Source organism: Monodon monoceros, unplaced genomic scaffold (genome assembly GCF_005190385.1).
Source record: "Monodon monoceros isolate NGI ecotype Baffin Bay Population unplaced genomic scaffold, NGI_Narwhal_1 Super_Scaffold_2, whole genome shotgun sequence".
Taxonomy (NCBI): Eukaryota; Metazoa; Chordata; class Mammalia; order Artiodactyla; family Monodontidae; genus Monodon; species Monodon monoceros.
In genome coordinates this window covers 85,856,421-85,881,837 of record NW_021703776.1, presented here as the reverse complement: position 1 = coordinate 85,881,837, position 25,417 = coordinate 85,856,421, and the positions used below count along the sequence as shown (strand labels likewise).

At 39.0% G+C, this 25,417-nt stretch overlaps 1 protein-coding gene across 4 annotated transcripts in view; it reads right to left on the bottom strand.

Moving 5' to 3' along the window:
* Positions 1-25,417, bottom strand: part of EXOC4 (exocyst complex component 4) — an 827,540-nt gene that overhangs the window by 483,872 nt on the left and 318,251 nt on the right. Inside the window, exon 10 of one of the 4 annotated variants that reach the window (XM_029234273.1) lies at positions 4,254-4,449. The exons of the other annotated variants lie outside the window; for them this stretch is intronic. Coding sequence (XP_029090106.1) covers positions 4,397-4,449 — 53 coding nt within the window. The 3' untranslated portion in view covers positions 4,254-4,396. Of the gene's footprint in view, positions 1-4,253; positions 4,450-25,417 lie in introns of those variants that run through there. 4 annotated transcript variants of the gene reach the window in all.

Sequence of the window (25,417 nt, the reverse complement as noted above, 5' to 3'; positions counted from 1 at the left end):
CAATAAAAGGTGGGTTGGGTCACTGATTTCACATCTGAAAAAATTAAGTTCTATGTCACATTTACACAAAAATAAATTTCATATGTATTAATGACCTAGATATAATAAGGAAAAATTTAAATATGGAGTATAGAAAAAAAGAAGTGTTTGTTAATTTTTAATATTGAGGTAGGGAAGGTTTATTTAAACAAAATTAAAAATTAAGAAGCTGTAAAGAAAAGAGACAGTAACTGACAAAAAATTTAAACTTTTGCATAATGACAGCTACTATAAAGGATTAAAAAGTGAGCAGCACACTGGAAGAAAATGATTTTGCCACACTTAATAAAGTGTATATGTAATATATACAAATTAACAAGAAGTACGGAAAAATGGTCAAGGGATAAGAACAGGCACTTTGGAAAGAAAAAAGAGAAATAGAAACATACAGCAAACGCAAACCAAAGTTTGGGGTAATTGGTTTAACTGCTTAAAATCATAGATCTGATAAGCATTTTACATAATTACTGTATATTATATTTCTCCTCCTAAGCCCTTTAGTCTTAAAACAGTACAGAGGACCAATGAAGCTGGTCATATGATACCCTTGGAGGTACCATAGCTGAGTGCAGACTTTCCTTCTTCTGTCCCTCACGATTCTCTTGGAGACAGTCATCAGCAGCATTCCCCTTCTAAGCAACTGAAAGTTTATGAGATGATTTGAAAGTTTATGAGATGATTTGAAGAAGTATCAACAGTGTTAGCTGTCAAATATCTTAAACAATCAGGATTCCATTAAACAAAATTTATATCTCATATCTCTTCAATGAGCATAACCACAGCCTAAGGGGACTATCAGAAAAACATAATATATATTTATTAATGCCTTTAAAATTGAAAAAAGAAAAAAAGGAATAGAAATTTAAAGAATATGTATAACATTTGTAATTGCCAAGATTATTGTTCTACCATAAAAGGGAAGAGGGGTTAGCTTAAACACATTTTTCCCATTAAATTAGCCAATGTTTTACTCCCCGAAAATGCCTCAGGTATTTCATGAACTTAAAAGAGAGCATTATTCATACATTTAATTGAAGAAATTGATTATTATGAAGTTGTACCTAGAAAATGAATGCAAATTAAAATATGCAGTAACTCCTTTAATTTCAAGTTATATCTGAACTCTAAGGAGCCAAAATTCTACTGCTGTTATTAGATTTTCCTTTTATACATTTCCTGGGAATTACGTTTATAACAGATTCCAGGGCAAAAATGTTTTTACTAAAAAAAGAAAAAAGAGAACCTAAATGCCAGCTAACATTTCCTTTCAGGAAGCATTTCACTGTGGGTGTTTTAACAGATATATTTTGGCTTTGATCAAGGAATAAAAAGCAGATGAATTAACAAACATACGACAGAGGTCAGAAACAATGCGTGAGGGGAAAACACTTATTCTAATTCCCCACGCATGTGCTCTTTTAAGTACAATGAAGAATGAACTGTTGGATCCAGACAGTTAGTATCAGGAGAATTTTCTTTACTATTCAGAGCTCCGTAAAAATCATGCAAGTTTTATGCACCACACACCTGTATCTCAACATCCTGACAGGTTCTAAGAGTATGAATCTAACAACTCTTTTTATTCAAAATAAAATCCAATTTTTTTAAAAGTTCATGAAAAGCTTTGATTTTAAAATCAAATCATTAGCACTGGGCTCATGAAATCCCTAGGCCATTTACAAAATGCATATGGCATGTATCAGATTACGGGCAAAGAACCAATATGCAACCTAAGATATCTGTGTTTGTTTTACTTGGGAAGGAAGAGAGAGGCTAGGTGGTATTTAAAGGAGTGTGATGACTATAGCATTCTAAGAAACTCAGGCTGAATAAAAGCCATATTATTTATGTTGAACATGGGTATCTGTCTCTATGGTCAAACACCCCAGTTAACTGTTTTAGGTTAGCTACTCTCTTCTGAAGAGATAGATGACCAACACTGAGGTAGAGGCACTTAGAAACTCCAAAGGAGGCCCACCCTCTATCAATCTAACAACATACTCCCTTTCTCTGACTTAACTTCATTCACATTCATTCATTCCCTTGCTGCTGAAACAGAAGGAAGCTGGACGTGTCTAAGAAAGCCCTGGGCAGGGAAGCTGATCCAGTCCTTGGGTATCAAGAAGGTTTCCTTGCTGGCTTGGCCCCTTTCCTTCTCACTTCCGCATCACTGCAGATTCCCCCAAGACCAAGACCAAGACCTCAGTCCTCTGCTCTTGAATCCCCCCACTCTTTCAGCATTTCACTCATCATTTCCATCAATACTCACAACAAATACTCCATTAGTGCCTTATCTCCTTTGTGTACAGCCCCATAACTGTTCCCAAAGTGGTTAATTCCTATCATAATACTCCCTTTGTAGGTCTCCACCATCCAAGCAGAAATGCTTCTCTTACAAACTCATCCCTACCGTGGTACTTTACGTTGTTTCTTTAAAACGCTGACACCATATGTCGCATTAAATGTAAAGTTGGGACTTGACTTTTTCTTCCTCAGCAGCATGGGAGTCATGAATTTGGCGGCGACATGGGATTGAAGATGGAGGTCAGCTGTGGGGAGCTAGTCATCTTAAAATGGGGAGAAAAAGGGACGGAAAAAGTAGGGCAAGAAATCTCCTTTCAAAAATAAGAAGAATTAACTCTAGATATGTAGGGAAATTCCATTTAGGATAAGAATCAGCGACAGGAAACAGCCAGAAGGGACTATTTGTACTGACACACAAGCCATTAACTTGAGCCAAGCTAACAGCAAATGACTGCAGCGGCAACTGCTGGCTGCAGATAATTAGTTTAGAACCTATTGGAACATGAATATTTTATCATGCGGCACAAAACTCGTTATGGAGAAGAATTAGAGAGCCAGGACGTCTGAAGGCTCTGGAGAGGCGATCTGTCAGGTCCCAGTAAAAAGCCCTCCAAGAGAAAGCAGGTTTAGTGATTCAGCAAGACTGGGTTTCATTAAAGTTACAACAATCCATTAAGAACATACCTGGCGACAAGTTGAAGAGCACAGGTACCAAGCTACACTGCAACAACTTAACTATGGGCAAGACCTAACAGGAAAAATGAAGTCCATGAAAAATCATGGGGTTAGCATTTTCTCAGTGACGCACACACCCCACTTCTATCAGAAACAACCTAATCTGGCCAATTCCGTCATAAGAGCATAACTACCTTATATAGTTACATATAAAAGGTGAATATTCAAAATTCTGAAAGTTCAAAAACACAATTTTCATGCTATACAGGAGTATGCCAAACTGGAATTTTTACTTCAAAAAGTTGCATGTGGATTGTATGTTAGAATAGCTAACCATCATTGTTAAGAGTCTTATTTGCATTATCTCATTTAATCCTCAGAATTATCCATGACGTAGGTACCACTATTGTCTGTATTTTGTAGATGATAAAATAGCAAAGAGATGCTGAAGTAAACTTGTTTAAAATCATGTAGCTGAAGGAGCACAGCCAAAGTTTAAACCCAGGCACTCTGATTCCAAAGTCTGTGCTCTTTCTCTCTGTATGTACCTCAAGTGACCCCAAGGCTTCTAAATATAAGCCTAGATTCTTAGAGGGGCAAGGTTAATGACTTTGAATTTTACTAAAAAAAAAAAAAAAAAAAATTAAAAACAGGGGCACATAGGTATTATTCAAAAATATAACTATTATAAAGACATGTAGCTTAAAGAGAATAAAGTAGAGGTTATCTTTGAAGATGAGACTTGAAATATCTTACTTCGGAAAACAGTTAACACATGGCTAATGTACTATACTCAGTGATCAGCAATGAAAAATGGCATTTTAATGATTGCTAGTTTTACAATCTATTTATATGCCTCAGTCTATACACAGAAGAGCCACATCTAACACAGTCCCTTAGGCTGATGGGGATTCAATAAATACTTGTTCATTGTTATTTAGATAAATAACTTGCCCAGACCATTCTGTGTTATAGGAATTAATCCATACCCAAGGGACATTACAGGCTAGATTCAATTTTTCCAATAATTTTACTTCTTAAAAAAAATTTATTTATTTTTGGCTGCATTGGGTCTTTATTGCTGCACACGGGCTTTCTCTTACTTGCAGCGAGTGGGGGCTAAGCTGCATTGCTGTAGGCAGGCTTCTCATTGCGGTGGCTTCTCTTGTTGTGGAACATGGGCTCTAGGCATGAGGGCTTCAATAGCTGTGGCATGTGGGCTGAGCAGCTGTGGCTCGTGGGCTTAGTTGCTCCGTGGCATGTGCGATCTTCCTGGACCAGGCCTCAAACCCATGTCCCCTGCACTGGCAGGTGGATTCTTAACCACTGTGCCACCAGGGAAATCCCTATCCAGTCCGCTGCTTTCCCAAATATTTTTTCATCCACAGCAGTCTTGGAGGTTTCTATATATTTCATGACGTACTGCTGTGCCTAAGGGGAATCAGAAGACAAGGAATCTTATGATTATTAATCCATCTTTTGATTCTACACACACTTCCTGCATGTAAGTTGCAAGGCAAAGGGTTTTAAAAAATTAGTTAAGACATGGGCAAGACAAAGCAGAGGGGGAAGATGGCGGAAGAGTAAGACGCGGAGATCAACTTCCTCCCCACAGATACATCAGAAATACATCTACACGTGGAACAACTGTTGCAGAACACCTACTGAACGCTGGCAGAAGACCTCAGACCTCCCAAAAGGCAAGAAACTCCCCATGTACCTGGGTAGGGCAAAAGAAAAAAGAATAAACAGAGACAAAAGAATAGGGACGGGACCTGCACCAGTGGGACTGAGCTGTGAAGGAGGAAAGGTTTCCACACACTAAAAGCCCCTTCATGGGAGGAGACTGCGGGTGTAGGAGGCGGGGAGCTTCAGGGCCGCGGAGGAGAGCGCATTAACAGGGGTGCGGAGGGCAAAGCGGCGAGATTCCCGCACAGAGGATCGGTGCCAACCTGCACTCACCAGCCCCAGAGGCTTGTCTGCTCACCCGCTAGGGTGGGCGGGGCTGGGAGCTGAGGCTCGGGCTTCGGTTGGAGCACAGGCAGAGGACGAGGATTGGTGGCGTGAACACAGCCTGAAAGGGTTAGTGCACCAAGGCTAGCCTGGAGGGAGTCGGGGAAAAGTCTGGACCTGCCGAAGAGGCAAGAGTCCTTTTCTTCCTTCTCTGTTTCCTGGTGCGCGAGGACAGCGGATTAAGACCGCTTTTTAAAGAAGCCCCAGAGACGGGCACTGAGCTGCTGCTAACAACTCGGACCCCAGAGACGGGCAGGAGACGCTAAGGCTGCTGCTGCCGCCACCAAGAAGCCTGTGTGCGAGCACAGGTCACTATCCACACCTCCCCTCCTGGGAGCCTGTGCAGCCCGCCACTGCCAGGGTCCCGGGATCCGGGGACAACTTCCCCGAGAGAATGCACGGCGCGCCTCAGGCTGGTGCAACGTGAGGCTGGCCTCTGCCGCCGCAGACTCGCCCCGCACTCCATGCCCCTCCCTCCCCCCCCACCCCACCCCCCCCCCGCCGCCTGCGTGAGCCAGAGTCCGTGAATCAGCGGCTCCTTTAACCCCGTCCTGTCTGAGCGAAGAACAGACGCCCTCCGGCGACCTACATGCAGAGGCGGGGTCAAATGCAAAGGTGAGCCCCAGGAGCTGTGAGAACAAAGAAGAGACAGGGAAATCTCGCCCAGCAGCCTCAGGAGCAGCGGATTAAAGCTCCACAATCAACTTGATATATCCTGCATCTGTGGAATACCTGAATAGACAACGAATCATCCCAAATTGAGGAAGTGGACTTTGAGAGCAAGATTTATTCTTTTTTCCCCTTTTCCTCTTTTTGTGAGTGTGTATGTGTATGCTTCTGTGTGAGATTTTGTCTGTATAGTTTTGCTTTCATCATTTGTCCTAGGGTTCTATCCGTCCTTTTTTTTTTTTTTACTTTTTAAAAAATTTTTTTTCACTTAAAAAATTTTTTTTCTTAATTATTTTTTCTTTTAATAACTTTATTTTATTTTACTTTAATTTTATCCTCTTCCTTCCTTCCTCCCTTCCTCCCTTTCTTCCTTTCTTTCTTTCTTTCTACTTTTTCTCCCTTTTATTCTGAGCCGTGTGGATGAAAGGCTCTTGGTGCCGCAGCCAGGAGTCAGTGCTGTGCCTCTGATGTGGGAGAGCCAACTTCAGGACACTGGTCCACAAGAGACCTCCCAGCTCCACATAATATCAAACGGCGAAAATCTCCCAGAGATCTCCATCTCAACACCAGCACCCAGCTTCACTCAACAACCAGCAAGCTACAGTGCTGGACATCCTATGCCAAACAACTAGCAAGACAGGAACACAACCGCAACCATTAGCAGAGAGGCTGCCTAAAATCATAATAAGGCCACAGACACCCCAAAACACACCACCATACGTGGACCTGCCCACCAAAAGGACAAGATCCAACCTCATCAACCAGAACACAGGCACTAGTCCCCTCCACCAGGAAGCCTACACAAGCCACTGAACCAACCTTAGCCACTGGGGACAGACACCAAAAACAATGGGAACTACGAACCTGCAGCCTGCAAAAAGGAGACCCCCAAACACAGTAAAATAAGCAAAATGAGAAGACAGAAAAACACACAGCAGATGAAGGACCAAGGTAAAAACCCACCACACCTAACAAATGAAGAGGAAATAGGCAGTCTACCTGAAAAAGAATTCAGAATAATGATACTAAAGGTGATCCAAAATCTTGGAAACAGAATAGAAAAAAATGCAAGAAACATTTAACAAGGACCTAGAAGAACTAAAGGGGAAACAAGCAACGATGAACAACACAATAAATGAAATTAAAAATAATCTAGAAGGGATCAATAGCTGAATAACAGGGGCAGAAGAACGGATAAGTGACCTGGAAGATAAAATAGTGGAAATAACTACTGCAGAGAAGAATAAAGAAAAAAGAATAAAAAGAACTGAGGACAGTCTCTCAGAGACCTCTGGGACATTAAACGCAGAAACATTCAAATTACAGAGGTTCCAGAAAAAGAAGAAAAAAAGAAACGGAGTGAGAAAATATTTGAAGAGATTATAGTTGAAAACTTCCCTAATATGGGAAAGGAAATAGTTAATCAAGTCCAAGAAGCACAGACAGTCCCATACAGGATAAATCCAAGGAGAAACACGTCAAGACACATATTAATCAAACTGTCAAAAATTAAATACAAAGAAAACATATTAAAAGCAGCAAGGGAAAAACAACAAATAACACACAAGGGAATCCCCATAAGCTTAACAACTGATCTTTCAGCAGAAACTCTACAAGCCAGAAGGGACTGGCAGGACATATTTAAAGTGATGAAGGACAAAAACCTGCAACCAAGACTACTCTACCCAGCAAGGATCTCATTCAGATTTGATGGAGAAATTAAAACCTTTACAGACAAGCAAAAGCTGAGAGACTTCAGCACCACCAAACGAGCTTTACAACAAATGCTAAAGGATCTTCTCTAGGCAAGAAACACAAGAGAAGGAAAAGACCTACGATAACAAACCCAAAACAATTAAGAAAATGGGAAAAGGAACATACATATCGATAATTACCTTAAATGTAAAAGGATTAAATGCTCCCACCAAAAGACACAGACTGGCTGAAAGGATACAAAAACAAAACCCATATATATACTGTCTACAACAGACCCACTTCAGACCTAGAGACACATACAGACTAAAAGTGAGGGGATGGAAAAAGATATCCCATGCAAATGGAAACCAAAAGAAAGCTGGAGTAGCAATTCTCATATCAGACAAGATAGACTTTAAAACAAAGACTATTAGAAGAGACAAAGAAGGACACTACATAATGATCAAGGGATCGATCCAAGAAGAAGATATAACAATTGTAAATATTTAGGCACCCGACATAGGAACACCTCAAAACATAAGGCAAATACTAACAGCCATAAAAGGGGAAATCGACAGTAACACATTCATAGTAGGAGACTTTAACACCCCACTTTCACCAATGGACAGATCATCCAAAATGAAAATAAGTAAGGAAACACAAGCTTTAAATGATACATTAAACAAGATGGACTTAATTGATATTTATAGGACATTCCATCCAAAATCAACAGAATACACACTTTTCTCAAGTGCTCATGGAACATTCTCCAGGATAGATGATATCTTGCGTCACAAATCAAGCCTTGGTAAATTTAAGAAAATTGAAATTGTATCAAGTATCTTTTCCGAACACAATGCTATGAGACTAGATATCAATTACAGGAAAAGAACTGTAAAAAATACAAACACGTGGAAGCTAAACAATACACGACTTAATAACGAAGTGATCACTGAAGAAATCAAAGAGGAAATCAAAAACTACCTAGAAACAAATGACAATGGAGACAAGACAACCCAAAACCTATGGGATGCAGCAAAAGCAGTTCTAAGAGGGAAGTTTATAGTTATACAATCCTACCTTGAGAAAAAAGAAACATCTCGAAAAAATAACCTAACCTTGCACCTAAAGCAATTACAGAAAGAACAAAAAACCCCCAAAGTTAGCAGAAGGAAAGAAATCATAAAGATCAGATCAGAAATAAATGAAAAAGAAATGGAGGAAACGATAGCAAAGATCAACAAAACTAAAAGCTGGTTCTTTGAGAAGATAAACAAAATTGATAAACCATTAGCGAGACTCATCAAGGAAAAAAGGGAGAAGATTCAAATCAATAGAATTAGAAATGAAAAAGGAGAAGTAACAACTGACACTGCAGAAATACAAAAGATCATGAGAGATTACTACAAGCGACTCTATGCCAATAAAATGGACAACCTGGAAGAAATGGACAAATTCTTAGAAATATACAACCTGCCAAGACTGAATCAGGAAGAAACAGAAAATACGAACAGACCAATCGCAAGCACCGAAATTGAAACTGTGATTAAAAATCTTCCAACAAACAAAAGCCCAGGACCAGATGGCTTCACAGGTGAATTTTACCAAACATTTAGAGAAGAGCTAACACCTATCCTTCTCAAACTCTTCCCAAATATAGCGGAGGGAGGAACACTCCCAAACTCATTCTAGGAGGCCACCAACACCCTGATACCAAAACCAGACAAACATGTCACAAAGAAAGAAAACTACATTCCAATATCACTGATGAACATAGATGCAAAAATCCTCAACAAAATACTAGCAACCAGAGTCCAACAGCACATTAAGAGGATCATACACCATGATCAAGTGGGGTTTATTCCAGGAATGCAAGGATTCTTCAATATACGCAAATCAATCAATGTGATACACCATATTAATAAACTGAAGGAGAAAAACCATATGATCATCTCAAGAGATGCAGAGAAAGTTTTCAACAAAATTCAACACCCATTTATGATAAAAACCCTGCAGAAAGTAGGCATAGAGGGAACTTTCCTCAACATAATAAAGGCCATATATGACAAACCCATAGCCAACACTGTCCTCAATGGTGAAAAACTGAAAGCATTTCCACTAAGATCAGGAACAAGACAAGGTTGCCCACTCTCACCACTCTTATCAACATAGTTTTGGAAGTTTTATCCACAGCAATCAGAGAAGAAAAGGAAATAAAAGGAATCCAAATCGGAAAAGAAGAAGTAAAGCTGTCACTGTTTGCAGATGACACGATACTATACATAAAGAATCCTAAAGATGCTACCAGAAAACTACTAGAGCTAATCAATGAATTCGGTAAAGTAGCAGGATACAAAATTAATGCACAGAAATTTCTGGCATTCCTATACACTAATGATGAAAAATCTGAAAGTGAAATCAAGAAAACACTCCCATTTACCATTGCAACAAAAAGAATAAAATATCTAGGAATAAACCTACCTAAGGAGACGAAAGACCTGTATGCAGAAAACTATAAGACACTGATGAAAGAAATTAAAGATGATACAAATAGATGGAGAGATATACCATGTTCTTGGATTGGAAAAATCAACATTGTGAAAATGACTCTACTACCCAAAGCAATCTATAGATTCAATGCAATCCCTATCAAACTACCACTGGCATTTTTCACAGAACTAGAACAAAAAATTTCACAATTTGTATGGAAACACAAAAGACCCCGAAGAGCCAAAGCAATCTTGAGAACGAAAAAAGGAGCTGGAGGAATCAGGCTCCCTGACTTCAGACTATACTACAAAGCTACAGTAATCAAGACAGTATGGTACTGGCACAAAAACAGAAAGATAGATCAATGGAACAGGATAGAAAGCCCAGAGATAAACCCACGCACATATGGACACCTTATCTCTGATAAAGGTGGCAGGAATGTACAGTGGAGAAAGGACAGCCTCTTCAATAAATGGTGCTGGGAAAACTGGACAGGTACCTGTAAAAGTATGAGATTAGATCACTCCCTAACACCATACACAAAAATAAGCTCAAAATGGATTAAAGACCTAAATGTAAGGCCAGACACTATCAAACTCTTAGAGGAAAACATAGGCAGAACACTCTATGACATAAATCACAGCAAGATCCTTTCTGACCCACCTCCTAGAGTAATGGAAATAAAAACAACAATAAACAAATGGGACCTAATGAAACTTCAAAGCTTTTGCACAGCAAAGGAAACCATAAACAAGACCAAAAGACAACCCTCAGAATGGGAGAAAATATTTGCAAATGAAGCAACTGACAAAGGATTAATCTCCAAAATTTACAAGCAGCTCATGCAGCTCAATAACAAAAAAACAAACAACCCAATCCAAAAATGGGCAGAAGACCTAAACAGACATTTCTCCAAAGAAGATATACAGAATGCCAACAAACACATGAAAGAATGCTCAACATCATTAATCATTAGAGAAATGCAAATCAAAACTACAATGAGATATCATCTCACACCAGTCAGAATGGCCATCATCAAAAAATGTAGAAACAATAAATGTTGGAGAGGGTGTGGAGAAAAGGGAACACTCTTGCACTACTGGTGGGAATGTGAATTGGCAAAGCCACTATGGAGCACAGTGTGGAGATTCCTTTAAAAACTACAAATAGAACTACCATATGACCCAGCAATGCCACTACTGGGCATATAACCTGAGAAAACCATAATTCAAAAAGAGTCATGTACCAAAATGTTCATTGCAGCTCTATTTACAATAGCCAGGAGATGGAAACAACCTAAGTGTCCATCATCAGATGAATGGATAAAGAAGATGTGGCACATATATACAATTGAATATTACTCAGCCATAAAAGGAAACGAAATTGAGCTATCTGTAATGAGGTGGATGGACCTAGAGTCTGTCATACAGAGTGAAGTAAGTCAGAAAGAGAAAGACAAATACCGTATGCTAACACATATATATGGAATTTAAGAAAAAAAAATGTCATGAAGAACCCAGGGGTAAGACAGGAATAAAGACACAGACTTATTAGAGAATGGACGTGGTGAAGGGGAAGGGGAAGCTGTGACAAAGTGAGAGAGTGGCTTGGACACATATGCACTACCAAACGTAAAATAGGTAGCTAGTGGGAAGCAGCCGCATAGCACAGGGAGATCAGCTAGGTGCTTTGTGACCACCTAGAGGGGTGGGATAGGGAGGGTGGCAGGGAGGGAGACGCTAGAGGGAAGAGATATGGGAACATATGTATATGTATAACTGATTCACTTCGTTATAAAGCAGAAACTAACACACCATTGTAAAGCAATTATACTCCAATAAAGATGTAAAAAAAAAAAAAAAAAAACTTAGTAAGACATGATTCCTCCCCATTAGGGTCTCTCACAGTTGACTTGTGGAAAGAAATAGATAAATAAAAAATTGTAATATAATGTGATGACTGCTAATGTATAAGGAGCTAATGGAATAGGGAAGAGAAGACATTAAACTGTGTCTGAGAGATCAGGTAGAACTCTATTGATAAAAAGTAACATGCAGGATGCTCACCTGTAGCATGACAGGCAGGCCTAGGAAAAGAGCGCATTCAGGTACAGTAATGAAGAGGAAATGACAATGGACACAAAACCCAAAACCTGAAATGAGCCCTGTGATTGAAATTCTGGTTCATGGTAATTTTGTTAGAGGAAAAACAGTCAATTTGGTTGCATGGTTTGAAGCATAGATCATGCAGGTCAGTGTAGATACTGGCCTAGCACTGGACGAAGGCTGGAGGACAGAAGCAATGAAATTCTCTACTGGAGATCAATTTATTTTGAAATTGACATAGATGATAACAATTTTTGGTGTAAAGTGCTTAGGAAACTAGCATTTAAACATATTTTTCATGAATCTTATTACTCAAACCTTATTAACAATAAAGACTTCTAGAGAACAGTATTAAATGATTGAGAACTAAAACTTAAAATTTGATCAAGCTGCAATAATACAGTCTGAGCACTTTACAGCTTTCAGCAAAAGGCCTGGGCTGCATTCCTATAGACATTACCACTTAGCATGGGATAAAGTATTACTTAAGAAAGGCTAGAGATTATCATACTAAGTGAAGTCAGACAAAGAAAGACAAATACCATATGATATCACTTATATGTATAATGTAAAACGATGATACAAATGAACTTATTTACAAAACAGAAACAAACTCACAGACATAGAAAACAAACTTCTGGTTACCAAAGGGAAAAGGTGGGGGGAGGGATAAATTAGGAGTTTCGGATTAACATACACATACTACTATATATAAAATAGATAATTAACAAGGACCTACTGTATAGCACAGGGAATTCCACTCAATATTCTCTAATAACCTATATGGGAAAAAATATCTGAAAAAGAATTCATGTATAACTGAATTACTTTGCTGTACACCTGAAATTAACACAACGTTGTAAATCAACTATACTCCAATGTAAAATAATAATTAAATTTAAAAACAGATAACCTGTGAAATTTTTCAATATACAAAATGAATTTTTACTTTCAGACAGCTCACCTCTGTATTCTTCTAAACAGCATGTTTCCTAAAGAACTTACATAAGATTTATTTAAAATTTGTATTAGATATATAATATAAAATGGGAATATTTATAGATCTACATTCAGTCCACTTATTAGGTAAAGGAAAATTTAAGCACCATAGAAGAGACATGGGTAGGGGCAGGAGGCACTGGGGGGTGACATGCTACACGACAGATAAAAACCTACCAGAACTTCTAATTTTCCAACAGCAAGATAAAACCTGAGATCACCTCTCACTCTGTTGGAAACAACAGAAAATCAGACTGGGCCATACTGCCTCCCATCCCTTATTCCTGGTTCCCATTATCTATGTCATTTCTAGAAAAGAAAATTTGGGTCTGGTAAAGTGGGGGAAATAATTAAAGGTAGAAAATCATATTAGAGATGGACCTTGAAAGACAGACCAGATTTTACTGAGTACATACAAATTGGGTTTGGAAGGGAGAAAAGGATTCTAGGTAGAAGTAATAGCACATTCAAAGGCACACAGGTGGCAAGTAGGGAATATGAAGCACAGCAAGTAGTTCAGGGAATGGAATGGGAGGAAAAAGGATACGAAGAAAACAACAGCTGGCAGAGTAGACAGGTAGCACAGTAAAGAAGTCTCGAAAAGGAAAGTAACATATTTGGAATAATATTTCAGGACAACTCAACACATTCTATAAAAGCCAGAGACAGCAAATTTATTTAGAGGATAATTAAACCTAATCCCAATGTGAGGTAGGAAAAAGCGTGAATTAATTGAGGCACTGGGAATGAAAAAAAATAAATGACAGGCACATGGTAATATAACAGTGTCTTTTACATGCATGTCACACTTCATAAAATACTTGATATCCAGTATCTTATTTGATTCTTATAATAATCCTGTAAAGTAAGTAGGATATAAAATGCTGCCCCTACTTTATCAGTCAAGAAGCAGTGCCTGAGATACTGTAACTTGCCCAATGTTACCTACCGGCTGGTCAATCGCAACAGTAGTATTAGAGCTCAGAGCATGTTAATCCAATATCCTTCAACTACGCAAAAAGCTAATAGATCAGACATGAGGAAGGGTAAATTCTGCTCCTTCCTCTCATAGTTCAAACATATTTTGTTCAAATATTTAATAAAAAATTTTAAAGAGATGAATAAACATAGCACATTAATGTAAGATGTGCCTTGATCTCAGAAACATTTAAATATGAAAAACATGATTTTTTCTTATAAAGAAAAGGTGGTGTTTAGTACTTTGCACCAGACACTGTGATACATTCATGCAGGCTGACTGGGCTGGCTGTGTTGATTAGTTGTGTAGAATCACAAGTTAGGGGAACTCTCCCTCCTCCCCACCCCCAATCCAAGCCACCACTGAGATTCAGCAAAAGGAACCTAAAGTAACTGTCCAATCTGCCACATGTTCCCAGGAGGTGGCTATGGTGGAAAGGAGGCAATGCCTAATGTATCTGGCTTCGGAAATAATTTCAATTATCAATAATTATGTCTCGGGGGACTTCCCTGGTGGTGCAGTGGTTAACGATCCGCCTGCCAGCGCAGGGGACATGGGTTGATCCCTGGTCTGGGAAGATCCCACATGCTGTGGAGCAACTAAGCCACGCGCCACAACTACTGAGCCTACGCTGTAGAGCCCGTGAGCCACAACTACTGAGCCCAGTGACACAACTACTAAAACCCACACGCCTAGAGCCCATGGTCCACAAGAGAAGCCACAGCAATGAGAAGCCCAAGCACCACGATGCAGAGTAGCCCCACTCGCCGCAACTAGAGAAAGCCCGTGCACAACAACGAAGACCCAACGCAGCCAAAAATAAATACATTTAACAAAATAAAAAATAAAATAATTATGCCTCGGGGCTCCCCTGGTGGCACAGTGGATAAGAATCCACCTGCCAATGCAGGGGACACTGGTTCAATCCATGGTCCAGGAAGATCCCACATGCTGTGAAGCAACTAAGCCCGTGTGCCACAACTACTGAGCCTGCAGTATAGAGCCTGTGAGCCACAACTACTGAAGCCTGCATGCCTAGAGCCCTGCTCCACACCAAGAGAAGCCACCACAATGAGAAGCCCACGCACCACAATCAAGAGTAGCCCCCACTCGCCACAACCAGAGAAAGCCTGCACACAGCAACAAAGACCCAAAGCAGCCAAAAGAATTAAAAGAAAAAAAAATCATGCCTCAACTTCCTTAACATGTGGGTATCAATAAAATACGTCCGGTTAAAAGTTTCCAATGTTCACTACCCTGTAAACAAGAAGTACCTTTTTGTTCTTACATGACAACAGTAGCACAAAGACATCTTCAACGATTTCTGCCCTAATAAAACAGCTGCTTTGAAGAGAAGCTAAAACATTTAAAATGCAAGGTAAAACAATGCTAGCTGACACTTAAACCGGTAATTCTGTCTGGAGCTTAGAGAAGCTTTTTTGAGGTCTGAAAACCATGGTTCAATGGACCCATGTTTTGTTGTTTGTTTGTTTTTTACATTTCTGAAATCAAAGGTTCTTAATGATATAAAACAACTGCAATACCATGCAGTCAGAATGCAACCAGATTTATTACTTTTTATATGCAATCAAAATGCCAAATGCCATTCACAATACCATTATTCCCGAACCATGAAAATATATTTAAATTCATTATTACTTTTAAAGATGCCCCAAATGATCAAATTCTATCTTCAAATGAAGACTCAATAAAATAATAAAATTAATTTCCCTCTCCACTCCACAAGTCAGAAATGGATACACTGCTCCCCGCTGTTAATGAGGTGACAGAAAGACTACTACTATAGTACTAATGCACTCATTTAATGATTTTTTTCCCCTTGGTAATTACTATAATAACAGTAACTCATCCCAAACTTCAGCATTTTAACACTGGCATATTATTTCCATTTCCATATTTAGTTTGCTTACCTCTTGGACAAATTGAAATGAATGAAAATTAGCTAGATTACAGGTGGTAAAAAGCCCAAAAGAAACACCATATGGAGATTCCATATGCTTTGGCACTGTATCAGCATGTGACAGAATCCTGGAATGTAACTTAAGAATAACTGACATTCCCTTGTATCAACTCTCTGTACTGGTGCTCTAGTACATTCACATTTAAACCTTGTGCTAACATATTCTATGTCAAACTACTGAATACAGTAAATCAAAATGCACAGCAGTTACTTTTCTCCTTCCAAAAAAAGCAAACAGAGCAATTTCAAAACAACTAAAATTACAAAAACATTATCTCCCTATACTCTAGAGCAGAAAATTACAAGATGAAACTTCCATTCTGAAGAAAAACCTGGAAAAAAAAAAAATCAAACGGCAAAACAGTGAGTAGCTTCAGCAGTACAGTTGATGGCAGCTGCACAACTGAAAAGTCTTCAAAGTAGAGGCATTTCTCACATAGCAAGAGTCTTTTATAACCTATAACTCAGGAACAGACTGATGAATTTGGAACCATGGTTTGCAGCACACTATTCATTACAAAATTATCAGGAAACACTTCTGGGATACGGTAATGTATCAGTCATGGCTTAACCAGAGAAACAGAACTAGTAGGAGATACAGATTAAGAGATTACAAGGAATTGGGAACCAGCTAGGGAAGTCCAAGATCCAAAGGGCAGGCACTAACCCTCAGGCAGGGGCTGAAGCTGTTGCCACAGATAGACTTGCTCCTTCAAGGAAGCTGCAACTCTGCCTTTAAGACCTTTTGCTGGTAGAATCCGGCCCATCCAGATATCTAGGATAATCTCCCACCCAAAGTCACCTGATTACAGGCTTTACTCATATCTACAAAAGACCTTTAAGCAACACCTAGATTACTGTATTATTGAATTAACTAAGGACTGTAGCCTACCTAAACTGACACATCAAAAAGAGCATCCCAGGTAATTATATGGAATCTGGCACCATGCCCTCATTTGTGGGGTTAGACAACAGTAGACAGCACTCCTGCAGCTGTATCTCAGCTAAGTTTAGGTGCAAATGCTTTCTTTTTTATATATATATAATTCATAAAAATGTGTGATAAAGTACAAAAACTCTTAAACTAATGATGCTGCTAGCGGTAATAAAAAATAGGAAGGTCGACCAGAGGACAGACAGCAGAAGCAAGAAGAACTACAATCCTGCAGCCTGTGAAACAAAAACCACATTCACAGAAAGACAGACAAGATGAAAAGGCAGAAGGCTATGTACCAGGTGAAGGAACAAGATAAAACCCCAGAAAAACAACTAAATGCAGTGGAGATAGGCAACCTTCCAGAAAAAGAATTCAGAATAATGATAGTGAAGATGATCCAGGACCTCAGAAAAAGAATGGAGGCAAAGATGGAGAAGATATAAGAAATGTTTAACAAACTCCTAGAAGAATTACAGAACAAACAACAAAGATGAACAATACAATAACTGAAATGAAAGCTACACTAGAAGGAATCAATAGCAGAATAACTGAGGCAAAACAACGGATAAGTGACCTGGAACACAGAATGGTGGAATTCAGTGTTGCACAACAGAATAAAGAAAAAAGAATGAAAAGAAATGAAGACAGCCTAAGAGACCTCTGGGACAACATTAAACTCAACAACATTCGCATTATAAGGGTCCCAGAAGGAGAAGAGAGAGAGAAAGGACCAGAGAAAATATCTGAAGAGATTACAGTCGAAACCTTCCCTAACACGGGAAAGGAAATAGCCACCCAAGTCCAGGAAGTGCAGAGAGTCCCAGGCAGGATAAACCCAAGGAGAAACACGCTGAGACACATAGTAATCAAATTGGCAAAAATTAAAGACCAAGGAAACTTATTGAAAACAATAAGGTTAACAGCTGATTTCTTAGCAGAAACTCTACAAGCCAGAAGGGAGTGGCATAATATACTTAAAGCGATGAAAGGGAAGAACCTACAACCAAGATTACTCTACTCGGCAAGGACTCATTCAGATTCGATGGAGAAATCAAAAGCTTTACAGACAAGCAAAAACTAAGAGAATTCAGCACCACCAAACCAGCTCTACAACAAATGCTAAAGGAACTTCTCTAAGTGGGAAACACAAGAGAAGAAAAGGACCTACAAAAACAAGCCCAAAACAATTAACAATATGGTCATTGGAACATACTTATCGATAATTACCTTAAACGTGAATGGATTAACTGCTCCAACCAAAAGACACAGGCTTGCTGAATGGATACAAAAACAAGACCCATATATATCCTGTCTACAAGAGACACACTTCAGACCTAGGGACACATACAGACCGAAAGTGAGGGGATGGAAAAAGATATTCCATGCAAATGAAAATCAAAAGAAAGCTGGAGTAGCAATACTCATATCAGATAAAATAGACTTTAAAATAAAAAATGTTACAAGAGACAAGGAAGGACACTACATAATGATCAAGGGATCAATCCAAGAAGAAGATATAACAATTCTAAATATATATGCACCCAACATAGGAGCAGCTCAATACATAAGGTAATTGCTAACAGCTCTAGAAGAGGAAATTGACAGTAACACAATAATAGTGGGGGACTTTAACACCTCACCTACACCAATGGACAGATCATCCAAAATGAAAATAAATAAGGAAAGAGAAGCTTTAAATGACACAATAGACCAGATAGATTTAATTGATATTTATAGGACATTCCATCCAAAAACAGCAGATTACACTTTCTTCTCAAGTGCACATGGAACATTCTCCAGGACAGATTACATCTTGGGTCACAAATCAAGCCTTAGTAAATTTAAGAAAATTGAAATCATATCAAGCATCTTTTCTGACCACAGTGCTATGAGATTAGAAATAAATTACAGGGAAAAAACATAAAAAAACACAAACACATGGAGGCTAAACCATACGTTACTCAATAACCAAGAGATCACTGAAGAACTCAAAGAGGAAATCAAAAAACACCTAGAGACAAATGACAATGAAAACACAACAATCCAACACCTATGGGATGCAGGAAAAGCAGTTCTAAGAGGGAAATTTATAGTTATACAAGCTGACCTCAAGAAACAAGAAAAATCTCAAATAAACAATCTAACCTTACACCTAAAGGAACTAGAGAAAGAAGAACAAACAAAACCCAAAGTTAGCAGAAGGAAAGAAATCGTAAAGATCAAAGCAGAAATAAATGAAACAGAAACAAAGAAAACAATAGCAAAGATCAATAAAACTAAAAGCTGGTTCTTTGAGAAGATAAACAAAATTGATAAGACATTAGCCAGACTCATCAAGAAAAAGAGGGAGAGGACTCAAATCAATAAAATTAGAAATGAATAAGGAGAAGTTACAACAGACACCACAGAAATACAAAGCCCTTAGTGACTACTACGAGAAACTCTATGCCAATAAAATGGACAACTTGGAAGAAATGGCCAAATTGTTAGAAAGGTATAATCTTCCAAGACTGAACAGGGAAGAAATAGAAAATATGAACAGACCAATCACAAGTAATGAAATTCAAACTGTAATTAAAAATCTTCTAAAAAACAAAAGTCCAGGACCAGATGGCTTCACAGGTGAATTCTATCAAACATTTAGAGAAGAGCTAACACCCATTCTTCTCAAACTCTTCCAAAAAATTGCAGAGGAAGGAACACTCCCAAACTCATTCTACCAGGCCACCACCACCCTGATACCAAAACCAGACAAAGATACTACAAAAAAAAGAAAATTACAGAGCAATAACACTGATGAATACAGATGCAAAAATCTCAACAAAATACTAGCAAACAGAGTCCAACAACACACTACAATGATCATGCACCATGATCAAGTGGGATTTATCCCAGGGATGAAAGGATTCTTCAATATATGCCAATCAATCAATGTGATACACCATATTAACAAATTGAAGAAGAAAAACCATATGATCATCTCAATAGACATAGAGAAAGATTCTGACAAAATTCAACACCCATTTATGATAAAAACTCTCCAGAAAGTGGGCATAGAGGGAACCTACCTCAACAAAATAAAGTCCATATGTGACAAACCCACAGTAAACATCATCTCAGTGGTGAAAAACTGAAAGCATTTCCTCCAAGATCAGGAACAAGACAAGGATGTGCACTCTCACCACTATTATTCATCATAATTTTGGAAGTCCCAGCCTCGGCAATCAGAGAAGAAAAAGAAAGAAAAGGAATACAAAATGGAAAATAAGAAGTAAAACTGTCACTCTTTGCAAATGACATGATACTATACATAGAGAATCCTAAAGATGCCACCAGAAAACTACTAGAGCTAATCAATGAATTTGGTAAAGTTGCAGGATACAAAATTAATGCACAGAAATCTCTTGCATTCCTATACACTAATGATGAAATATCTGAAGGAGAAATTAAGGAAACACTCCCATTTAACATTGCAACTAAAAGAATAAAATACCTAGGAATAAACTTACCTAGGGAGACAAAAGACCTGTATGTAGAAAACTATAAGACACTGATGAAAGAAACTAAAGATGATACCAACAGATGGAGAGATATACCATGCTCTTGGATTGGAAGAATCAATACTGTGAAAATGACTATACTACCCAAAGCAATCTACAGATTCAATACAATCCCTATCAAAGTACCAATGGCATTTTTTACGGAACCAGAACAAAAAATCTTAAAATTTGTATGGAGACACAAAAGACCCCGAATAGCCAAAGCAGTCTTGAGGGAAAAAAAACGGAGCTGGAGGAATCAGACTCCCTGACTTCAGACTATACTACAAAGGTACAGTAATCAAGACAATATGGTACTGGCACAAAAACAGAAACACAGATCAATGGAACAATATAGAAAGCCAAGAGGTAAACCCACGCACCTATGGTCAACTAATCTATGACAAAGGAGGCAAGGATATACAATGGAGAAAAGGCAGTCTCTTCAATAAGTGGTGCTGGGAAAACTGGACAGCTACATGTAAAAGAATGAAATTAGAACACTCCCTAACACCATACACAAAAATAAACTCAAAATGGATTAGAGACCTAAATGTAAGACCGGACACTATAAAACTCGTTGAGGAAAATATAGGAAGAACACTCTTTGACATAAATCACAGCAAGATCTTTTTTGATCCACCTCCTAGAGTAATGGAAATAAAAACAAAAATAAACAGATGGGACCTAATGAAACTTCAAAGCTTTTGCACAGCAAAGGAAACCATAAACAAGACGAAAAGACAATCCTCAGAATGGGAGAAAATATCTGCAAACGAATCAATGGACCATGGATTAATCTCCAAAATATATAAACAGCTCATGCACCTCAATATTAAAGAAACAATGAAGCCAATCCAAAAATGGGCAGAAAACCTTAATAGACGTTTCTCCAAAGAAGACATACAGATGGCCAAGAAGCACATGAAAAGCTGCTCAACTCACTAATTATTAGATAAATGAAAATCAGAACTACAATGAGGTATCACCTCACACTGGTTAGAATGGGCTTCATCAGAAAATCTACAAGCAAGAAATGCTGGAGAGGGTGTGGAGAAAAGAGAACCCTCTTGCACTGGTGGTGGGAAGGTAAACTGATACAGCCACTATGGAGAACAGTATAGAGGTTCCTTAAAAAACTAAAAATAGAATTACCATATGATTCAGCAATCCCACTACTAGGCATATACCCAGAGAAAACCACAATTCAAAAAGACACATGCACCCCAATGTTCACTGCAGCACTATTTACAATAGCCAGGTCACAGAAGCAACCTAAATGCCCACCAACATGACGAATGGATAAAGAAGATATGGTACGTATATACAATGGAATATTACTGAGCCATAAAAACGAATGAAATTAGTTCATTTGTTGAGACATGGATCGATCTAGAGACTGTCATACAGAGTGAAGTAAGTCAGAAAAAGAAAAACAAACAAATATCATATATTAACGCATATATGTGGAACCTAGAAAAATGGTACAGATGAACCGTTTTTCAAGGCAGAAATTGAGACATAGATGTAGAGAACAAACATGTGGACACCAAGGGGGGAAAGCCGCTAGGGGGTGGTGGTGGTGGTGTGATGAATTGGGTGATTGGTATTGACATGTATACACTGATGTGTATGAAATTGAAGACTAATAAGAAAAAAAATAGGAAGGTCATTACTGTTGCCCCAAAACTAGATGTCATTAAACACAAGATTTGCTCAGTGATATTAGTTTAATAATCTCAAACTTAGAACTCTATTTTTTTAAATTAATTAATTATTTCTTGGCTGCACTGGATCTTCGTTGCTGCACGCAGGCTTCCTCTAGTTGCAGTGAGCAGGGGCTACTCTTCGTTGTGGTGTGCGGGCTTCTCATTACGGTGGCTTCTCTTTGTTGCAGAGCATGGGCTCTAGGCACGTGGGGTTCAGTAGTTGTGGCACATGGGCTTAGTTGCTCCTCGGCACATGGAATCTTCTCGGACCAGGGATTGAACCCGTGTCCCCTGCACTGGCAGGTGGATTCTTAACCATTGTGCCACCAGGGAAGTCCTAGAACTCTATTTTTTAAAAAACCATTATCATTTAAATTCATGCAGGAAAAATTACTATTATCATAAATGATGACCACAAATATATAATAAAACAAGCCTAAAAAGGGCCTGGTACTTAATGCAACTGAACACCGTACATTCTGCTACGAAAGGGGTTGGGTCTGAAGTTAAAGATTCTTGTTTAGGGAGCACCTACTATGGGTCTGGCATTCTGCATGATGCTGGGGTCACAGAGGTATACCAGGGAGACATGGTACCTGCCCTCAGAAAGCTTATTTGGTAAATATGAATAGTTTACTACTTAACCTCTCTTCCTTACCAGGGTAGGGCTGTTTAATACCTAATAAAAGTGACAAGAATTTCCTAAAAAAAAAAATGGCTTTAATTAGAAAATGTCGTACAACATACTTCATAAAAGTTTTTTTTTTTGTTTTTTTCTTTTTGCGGTATGCGGGCCTCTCACTATTGTGGCCTCTCCCGTTGTGGAGCACAGGCTCCGGACGCTTAGGCCCAAAGGCCATGGCTCACGGGCCCAGCCGCTCCGCAGCATGTGGGATCTTCCCGGACCGGGGCACGAACCCGTGTCCCCTGCATCGGCAGGCGGACTCTCAACCGCTGCGCCACCAGGGAAGCCCTTCATAAAAGTTTTGATTCACAAGAAAAGCTCAGTTGAGATACAAAATTCATTGGTTTCTTACCACGTATGGCTAATGGAAAATACAATACACAAATAATTCAAAATTAAAACCGTCAAGGGACAGATATGACAGAAGAAACATGAATTCTAACAAACAGTACACCAGATGACAAAGTCATGTTAGTGGGCAGAAAAGGTTACTAGACTACTATGTGACGGAAATCCAGGATGAAAACTGTGCTCCAGACTTCAGCAAAACATCTGCCAAGATTTCCTGTTCGGGCCTTGGTTAAAATATACATATAAATATAAGCAGAACAGTAATGAACTTAGGTAGTTTAATTAAAGTACAACACCAAAAGAGACATAAGTGAATAAATGTCAACCTAAGGTTCTTTAGTGTCAAACAAGCGTTCTGCCTTTGCTCTTGTTTTTGGTCAACTTTTTTTTTCCCCCAATAATATGCAAGAAAAATACAGCCAAAATGCATATCCTATTCACGCAGGTCATGAGCTTGGGAGGACAGAATTAGGATTCCCAAAGATCATTACAGTCCAGAGCTATGCACCCAAGCTAAGATGAAGAAAATTTAAAGAATAAAGACCAAGTTGTAAAAGAGAGCAGAAAAATCAGCCATGTGAATATCGAGTGGTATTGAGAAAAGGCAAACTTATAAGGACAGAAAGGCTTCCAGAAGCTGAGAGTAAAGAAGGAGACTGACTATTAAGGGGCACTAGGGAACTTCTGGGAATGACGGAAATGTTCTACATATGGATTGTGGTGATGATTACATGATTGTATGCATTTGCCAAAACTCATCAAATTGTCCACCTAAAAAGAGTGAATTTTACTGTATATATCTCAATACATTTGATCTTAAAAATCATAAAGCAGACAAATATAGCTTTAAAAGAGCACCAGTGAAGAACCTGTTACAGCAAAAATAGAAATGAGACTTTTCTGATAAACAAGGAAAATAAGGAAACAATGAACAGGCTGGGGAAACAACATCAACAGGCCTGAAAGAGTTAAGCAATCTTAGTTATTCTTTAGCTGTTACTACTAACAAACACTTGTAGCTAGACTTGTCCTTCACAAAGCTGACTACTCTCTGACGCCATATGAATTACCCTTCGAACCTGGCATTTCTTCTCCCCCTACACTCCCTTGTAGCACTCTTTATTTCAGAAAGAAGGTCACAGCTGATAACTTCAGGGACACCAGACCCGGTTGCTGAGCCACCTGATGCCAGCTTTGGCTAAGAATTTGCAGAAGAAAAGAAATGCAAGACCTGCATCACTTTTGATCCTTATCATATACCCCAGACTGCAAGCCCCACATATAAAATGTTCTCCGAGTCCCCAAAGAGGGGGGAACGGTTCTTGTGGCATTAGCCTACTGTGCCTTCCCTTTGCCTGGCAAAGAAAATTAAAAGCCTCTCCCTAGGGCTTCCCTGGTGGCGCAGTGGTTGAGAGTCCGCCTGCCGACGCAGGGGACACGGGTTCGTGCCCCGGTCTGGGAAGATCCCATATGCCGCGGAGCGGCTGCGCCCGTGAGCCATGGCCGCTGAGCCTGCGCGTCCGGAGCCTGTGCTCCGCAGCGGGAGAGGCCACAACAGTGAGAGGTCCGCGTAGCGCAAAAAAAAAAAAAAAAAAAAAGCCTCTCTCTATTTCTCATCTTCCAATTCTCTGTCTCCATATTTTTATTCAGCATCGGTGCACAGGGAGCCAGATTTGGCAACAAACCCTTAACAGTTAATATGAATCAACAGAGTGACTAGCTCTAAAATATATCTAGAGTAATGTTAGATTACATTAGCAGATATACAGTATCAAGAACAAAAAAAGTAAATCGTCCAACTCTCTTCTGGACAGGGGCAAATGTTACCTGGCAAAGAGTTTTTTTGTTTTGTTTTGTTTTGTTTTTAAGAGCTACTTGAACCAACAGAAATAGTCAAGAATATCAAACAGAACGTCAAGGGCACTGGAAACCGAGAAATATAAACTGGAAGCTGAGGCTCATTGGGACCATGCTGGTAACCCTCATGTATCACAACGGCTGCCATGAGAGACTGGGATCAGACATTCTCTGAGGCTAGATGAGGTCAAAGCAGGACCACTAAATTTAAGCAATAGAGACTGGAGAACTCCTTGAAGAAGTAATGCAGAGAGAATTCAAGTATCAGAAGAGTGGTCAAACAAGATGGCTTTTAAGACTCTTCAATATTTATTGAAAATAGTTCAAGTGAGTGATGAAAAAAATCTGAACTGGGGAACCTGTAGCAAATATGGAAAGGAAGATTAAAAA